The following is a 7500-nucleotide window of genomic DNA, read 5'->3' on the forward strand; positions in this document are numbered from 1 at the left end:
ATATTTCTACCCCCCACCTACTACCCCCCCCCCCCCCCCCCCCAACCCCCCCCCCCCCCACCCCCCCCCCCCCCCCCCGCCAAATCCCTCATAGGGAAAGGGCCCCCCCCCCCCCCCCCCCTCACTCACATACAGAGAGAGCCACACAATGGAAATTATACGCTTAATTGAGAACGGAATTCCACGCTAATTCAATTCGCCCTCACCACTGGCTGGTTTGATAGCTGGCCGCCTGAATGGTGTGCATTCGTGTGGCATTCGACTTTTGGCAACAGCAACAGCAACAGCAGCTCTTTGGGGACTGCTAAGCTGCCACAGTTTGGGGGCGAGGACTTAAAGCCAAACAGAGAGAGAGAGAGAGAGAGACTGTGCGACGGTGCATGAATCATTTCCACAGCGAAGGGGCAACACTTTAAATAGAACCGCAGGATGCTCAGCCAAGAATTGAACTGAAAGAATGCACGCAGAGAGCATACTTTGTAGGGGGGGGGTGCAACATGCACCATGCTTATTGTTTGATGCAACTTAAAGTGGATTTAAGGCAACATCCGGCTGTCACTTCAGCAGCAGCAACAGCAACAGCAACAGCAGCTGCAGGCGGTGGTCAGTGCTGGTGCCAGTGACACACTTTCTGCCTCGCAGCTCCAGGGGATCCAACTCCTGCTGCAGCTCCTCTTCCATCTGCACTGGCAGTTCCCCTTATACGCTGTCGATTAGTCAATTATAGACAAATGGCCAGGGCCAGGGCAGGCTGGCAGGCTGGCAGGCACATTGTAAACAAGCCATCAATAGCAAAGAGGCTGCCACGGGGGAAGCGCGAAAGGGAACGAGGGAGCCAGGGACTGCAGGCAGTTGAGATAAAAGAATTATGCATAGGCAGGATGAGATGGTGCCTCGGGGCACCACTGGAGGGACAAGCAACACAAAAGGCTAGAACGGACCCAGGGCCAGGTTCTGCGGCTGCGGAACGAAGCTTCAAGAGAGACAAGACGGGGACAGGGCAAGGCAAAGCCAGTAAAGGAAACCACAAGCCACACAGTGGAATTGAAAAAGAAATGATAGAAGCAACAACAACAAAAAAGAAGCGAAACGCCGGAGAAAACAAGGTTCTGTCCGGACAAAGCACCTGCGGTCGGGGAAGGGGGCTACCATAGAGGGAGGGGGGGGGGGGGAGGTTTGGTGTTCGACGTGGAGTCTTCGTGCCTCTGTGAAGCCAACACACAAAACGGAAATCGGGGAAAAAAAAGCAAAGAACAAAAGGAAAACACCCGTAGAAGCTACTCCGTGAATGGGTTACGGGCTGTGCGGGGGGACTGCCTGTGGAGATGGTTAGAGAAATCCATAGAGAGATAGCGAGAGAGAGAGAGAGAGAGAGAGAGAGCGGAGAACTACGAGCGAAGAGACTCGACGGTGTCGAGCGATAAACAAAAGTTCTTGGGTGTCCCGGCCACAGCGACAAAAAACAAAGCAAAAATATTCCAAATATCGGACATCAATGACCGCAAAACACAGAGCTACAGTGACTGCTGCCTGGAACGAACTGCCAGTGGAGGTGGAGCTGCAAGGCCACAAATATGCTTCACTGTACTTGTGCCACATAATTTCCGCTGGCCCTGGGAGTCATCCTGCACCGACCGACCGACCGACCGACCGACCGACCATCATTTTGGGTTCCATTCATCCCATCCGATGGCCAAACACAGAGGCAAACTAAATCTAGTTAATTGGGTAAAACGTTCTGCGGAAATTGAAAGCAAAAGCAAAATGCAAAATGCAAAATGCAAAACGAATCAGAAAAAGTGGCAAAAATGGCAATAAATATCTAAATACTTGGTGGCCTCTGTGCCCGTGGGGCATTATTTATCGATTTATGCAAATTTCTATGCGTTCATTTTATCAATAAACAATAATAAATTAAAATCAGCAATCACTGAACAAGAGAATTCATTCATCCACAGCTCATCCCTGCCATCATTTTTGGGCAGCTTCAAATTGAAAACGAAATTTATAAATGCAAATTGTCAGCGTCACCAAAACAAAACAAAAAGTCTACTCGTATCTGCCCCCGCATGTACATACATCTGGATAAGTGGGTATATGTGCATATATATTTATTTATGGCGCACACTGTACGCGGCCTTTGTGCATGTATGCACGGAAAATATATTCCGGTTCGCCACATGGACACATTTACGCCCCAGCATCGGGGCATTTTTGCTTTTGTTTGCAATCAAAAATGAAAGCGTCGAAAAATAAAGATGGGTCCAAGGGCAAAAGGCAGGAGCAGCAGTAGCTGGAGAGCGGAGAGCCGGAGAGGTCCAGCATGGCTGGCAAATGGAGCGCAAGTGTGGAGTCAGCGATACGATCCGAGGCGACCAATGGCAAATTTGATTTCACACAAAACTAAAGACCAACAGCTATTCCTATCATCACAGAGTTTGCATTTAAAGCTAAGCAATTGGCTGGGGTCAGTGGGTAGCCGAGAGTGCCACTCGACTGAGTGCCGCTTTCCCACTGGGTCAGTACAGCAAGGCGGCGATTGCCATCGCTGCCTCGACAAACACCAGCTACAGCTACAGCTTCAGCTTCAGCTCCACCTTCATGTGGCTGTGGCAGTGGAGCTATTTTTGCATGCTTTTGTGCAACGCGCAAACAATTTGCATTTTCCATTTCAGCGTCAAATGAAATGTGCCCCACTGCCGCTGCTGTTCCTCCTTTTCTCTTTCGCCTTGCCTGCCTTCCTTCGCGGGCTTCAGTCGGGCGGTCAGTCAATGAATCCGGGGAGGCCAAAGTGCCAGTCCACAAGCGGCTCCTCCCGCAGCAGTAGGAGCAGCCAGGCAGGCAGACTCTGGTGCGAGCTCGATCGATGATTTATTGCACTTTTGACGTTATTGATATTTTATTTGTTTGCAATGAAGTCATTTAGTGCAGGGCGCACGTACGCTGCCGCTGCTCGGTCGGTCAATGATTTATGCTGACAATGCGTCTCAAAGGAAAAAGGAGCAGGGAGCAGGGAGCAGGGAGCAGGGATCAAGGGAGCCAAAAAGGCAGTTGTTTCGTGCTGCCAGATTGCCAGATAGCAGGAACAGTGTTGGGCAGCGACAACAGTGTTGAGGTGCTGCCAGAAAGCAGGTCGCCCAGTCAGTGCCAATCGAGAGTAGTCTCTCCCTTTGGGTGTCCTGTCAAAAATTTCTCGTACGACAGACAGCACACACACTTTCGGTCATAGTTTCGATCGTTCCACTCTAAATCCACAGCTTAAAAACCCGCAACAGAGCAGCTCTGCGATAGAAGAAGAGTTTGATCAAGCTGTCCCCCCAGCAACCACCTCAGACGAGTGACGAACATGGCCAATTGGCGTGTGGCAAGTGGCTGGATGGCGCCCATGCGGCTGCTGGGTTTGGTGCGCGGCAAGTCCGACTACAGCAAGACGGCCAAGAACCTGAAGATCAGCAAGGAAACGAAGCTGCTGGTGCAGGGCTTCACCGGCAAACAGGCCACCTTCCACTCGCAGGAGGCGCTGAAGTACGGCACCAATGTGGTGGGCGGCGTGTCGCCCAAGAAGGGCGGCACCAAGCACCTGGACAAGCCGGTCTTCAAGAGTGTAGCAGAGGCGACCAAGGAGCTCAAGCCGGATGCCACTGTGATCTTTATACCGCCGAACAATGCAGCCGCGGGCATACGGGAGGCCATCGAGAGCGAGATTGGCCTGATTGTGGCCATCACGGAGGGCATACCGCAGGTGGACATGGTCCGCATCAGGCAGATGCTGCACTGCCAGGAGAAGTCGCGCCTGCTGGGACCCAACTGCCCGGGCATCATCTCCCCGGATCAGTGCAAAATCGGCATCATGCCGGGCCACATCCACAAGCGCGGCTGCGTCGGCATCGTCTCCCGCTCGGGCACCCTCACCTACGAGGCCGTCCACCAGACCACCGGCGCCGGCCTCGGCCAGACGCTGTGCATCGGCTGCGGCGGCGATCCCTTCAACGGCACCAACTTCATCGACGGCCTGAAGCTCTTCCTGGCCGATCCCGAGACCAAGGGCATCATACTCATCGGCGAGATTGGCGGCACTGCCGAGGAGGATGCCGCCGAGTTCCTCAAGCAGCACAATGCCGGCTGCAAGGCCAAGCCCGTGGCCAGCTTCATTGCCGGACAGACGGCACCGCCCGGCCGACGCATGGGCCACGCTGGCGCCATCATTGCCGGCGGCAAGGGCACGGCCAAGGAAAAGGTCAAGGCCCTCGAGAAGGCCGGCGTCATTGTCGCCCAGAATCCCTGCCACATGGGCTCCACACTCTACAAGGAGATGCTTCGCCTGAAGCTCGTGCCCGAGCAGAAGTCCGCTGGCTCCAGCAACAAGAAGTAGGAGGAAGGAGGTCCACTTCCACTTCCAATTCCAGTTAAGAGTTTCCCAAGCAAAGAATTACAAATTAACAAATAAAATGCAATAGCCCAGCCCAATCACCTTAGCATCAGAACTCACGTCACAAGGCAACAGAATTGTTGCCACATTGAGACACACATCAACAAATTGTCGCACATATTTTCTACTCCTAAATACAAAGTGAAAGCTGAGCACACAAAGTGGGGTGTGGCCCAACGTTGAGGAGCGAGACCACAGGCCACAGGTAAGTGGATTGCATTTTATATTCAAATCGAAAGGGAGGCCCAGGCCATGCCCAGGGATTGCCTTTGTAGGTCAGCATTGGCCTTCCAAATTAGAGTTGATTGAACTGCATAGACACAACTTTCGATTCGATTGGAATCGTTTTGGTTTTTGCTTCTGTTGTTGCTCTCTGTCGGTTGTGGCTTAATGGGTTTTCCTTTCAGCAATGGGGAAACTTACTTCGCACCTTTGCGCATTCCAACCAATTCGATTGCAATAGAAAAGCCATCAAATATCTGTGGGTGTCTGCCATCCTCCTCCTCCTCCTCCCACTGCCATTTTTGTTCCGCTAAAAACCTAATTTCGCTTCGTTGTTTGTTCTGCTTTTGGTTGGTGGCTGTGTTGTTCCCATTCGCAAACGGCACACACGGGCTGCGTCCATCCACACTTGTTTGCGTTGGCTAATGTTGCTGCTGCAACAACAACAACAACACGCCCTTCTGGTGCTTCCCTCTACTACAACAATAAAGAGAGACAGAGAGAGAGCTGTCGAAGAGGAACTTCAACCAGCGATGTGCTGCATCCTCTTTGGCTTGAATATTTATTAGTGCCTCGAAGATATTTACAAGTTGTGGGACATTCTCCTCTGTTGGCATCCTCCAGCCACTCTTTCTCTCTCTCTGTCTCTCGTTTCAGCCTTAAACTAATTACTGCACATTTTTCGCTCTGCTCTTTTACAATGGATCTTTTGGTTGTTGTCTAACAGCAATTAACATCAGAATGATGATGATGATGATGATGTTGGCAGAGCAGAGCAGGCAGAGCTGGGCGGATAGCCATCACCTGTGCCATGCTCGTGCCGCCTGCAACTGCTTTTCTTGACAAATATTTAAATCATTTGTGCTGTCAGCACAAGTTGGACCCCCCCGTCTCACAGCTGCCAGTCACGAGTGCCTCGGCTAGCGCATAATTTAACTGTAAGCCATCTTTTGGCTGAAGCTGAAGCTGAAGCACTACGAGACTGTGTGCCTCCCAACCCAACCAGTTTATGTCTTAGTCGCCGTTGCTGCTGCTGCTCCTGCTGGGTGTCTCCGTCTGGGACTTTTGCAGCAACTGTTAAATGACAGGCACGCCTCTCGGTCTCGAGACAAGTGCCACACATCATCCGCTCCAAGGAAAAACTAAGAACTTGCCTGCTCCAGCTCGGGGTACATGGATTGTGCCATGCATCTGCAACACTCTTCAGTGTAAACCCATGGAAAGATGATCCTTTAGCTGCATCTGCAGGGTATGTCTCAGTTGTGTCTTCTCATACTTTGCTCTCTCTCTCCCTCTCCCTCTCCTGCTTAGGTGTCACTCGCTGCACTTGAGATATATTAACTCATACATATACGTGGACATATACGTAGTTGGTATTTACACACGTGTGCTAGTACGAGTACGGGGATGAGGCACAGGAAGAAGCTTCTCTTCGCTCCACTGCCTGTCTGTGTCTGTGTCTGTGTCTGTGTGGATACTTTTGTGAGTTTTTTCTTTTGCCAGCTATTTGGCAAATGCCACAGACACTCAGCTCTGCTCTCCTCCCTCTTTTTCTGCTGGGGTTGCTGCGGAATCGCACTCCTTTGGAGCACTTCTCTGGTTAAGAGCTCGGCACAAATGCATTTTCCTTATTAAGAGTCCAGTTCGCTGTCTCTCACTCTCTCACTCTCTCACTCTCTCTGTGCTCTTTGGCCTTTTGCTGTCTCTATTTAAGTTTTCATTTAAATTATTTGTAGAGCTGCTGGGCGGGTGGTGCACATTTTCACCTGCTGCCAAATGCAAAAGGGGCAAAGGGGGAAATGGCGCCAAAGTAGAAAGGCGAAAAGGCGTGACTGTGGCTCTTCCTCGTGATAATGTCAGTCAAGTGGGACAGCAGAAGGGGTGGGGGTTGGTTGTTGGGGGTTGGGGGACTCCTCCATTCGACCGCAGAAACAGTGAAAAGCAATTAAAGTAAGACAAGTTTTAAAAGTCCAAAGTCCAGAACCGAATCCGAATCCGAAACGAGGAGAAAGAAAGCAAAAGGCCATGGCCATGGCCAGAGTCAATTTGATTTCCGATTGGTGGGCGGGGCACGTGGCAAGGGGTGCAGTGACAAGTGGCACAAAACGAAACCGTTAAATGGATTGCTGCTTGATGGAAACGGCCGACAAAATCGAATGAATGCTTGAAGGCCATTCAATAAAGTCTCTCTCTCTCCCTCTCTTTATCTTTGGCTCCAAGTGGGTGTGTGTGTGTGTGTGTGTGTGTGTGTGTGTGTGTGCATAAAAAACACTTGACAACAATTTATGAGACCGCTGCCATCAAACTAATTGAAAAACTAAGCCCTCTCCTTCTCCCACTTCCACTTCCACTCCACTCAGAGCCCAAAAAGTGTAAGCCAAACTTTTGAGCAAACCCCAAAATGTGTGTGTGTGTGTGTGTGTGTGTGTGTGTGTGGCACACGCAAAGGAAAACCCCTAAATGTTGCACTTAATTGCAACTATTGGAAACTTGGTCCTGCCTCCTAGTCCGACACTCATTGCCCCCTTCCCCTCAGCCACTCATCGCCTGTCCTTAGTGCAAATTCAGTTTATTTTCTTGCCATCTTCTTGGGGTGGTGTGGGGCGGTTGTGGGTGTGTAATAAGAGAACATGCCACAAAATCATCTCACAGTTGAATTCTCTCTGTAATTCTATCAATTTATGCATGCCACACACATGCCACATGCCACAGGCAACCAACCAACTAACCAACCAACCGACCGACCAATCACTTTGTTGCATCAACCGCTACCACCCCCTACCCCTACCCCTACCCCTACCCCTAACGCTACCCACCCTCCTCTTTGCGTGTTCATTTGATTGACAATT

The 7500-nt window shown here is 51.0% G+C and overlaps 1 protein-coding gene across 1 annotated transcript; it reads left to right on the forward strand.

Moving 5' to 3' along the window:
* Window positions 1–3191: 3191 nt before the first annotated feature.
* On the forward strand, window positions 3192–4467 carry LOC117590729 (succinate--CoA ligase [ADP/GDP-forming] subunit alpha, mitochondrial). Its single transcript, XM_034283637.1, has one exon. The coding sequence runs from the start codon at window positions 3347–3349 to the stop codon at window positions 4370–4372; it is 1026 nt and encodes a 341-aa protein (XP_034139528.1). The 5' UTR covers window positions 3192–3346; the 3' UTR covers window positions 4373–4467.
* Window positions 4468–7500: the final 3033 nt, after the last annotated feature.

The sequence above is a fragment of the Drosophila guanche genome, unplaced genomic scaffold (genome assembly GCF_900245975.1).
Source record: "Drosophila guanche unplaced genomic scaffold, DGUA_6, whole genome shotgun sequence".
NCBI classification, from domain to species: Eukaryota; Metazoa; Arthropoda; class Insecta; order Diptera; family Drosophilidae; genus Drosophila; species Drosophila guanche.

Bases quoted from the DNA above. Each gene is read 5' to 3' on its own strand.
- LOC117590729 (XM_034283637.1), top strand. From the start codon at position 3,347: ATGGCCAATTGGCGTGTGGCAAGTGGCTGGATGGCGCCCATGCGGCTG.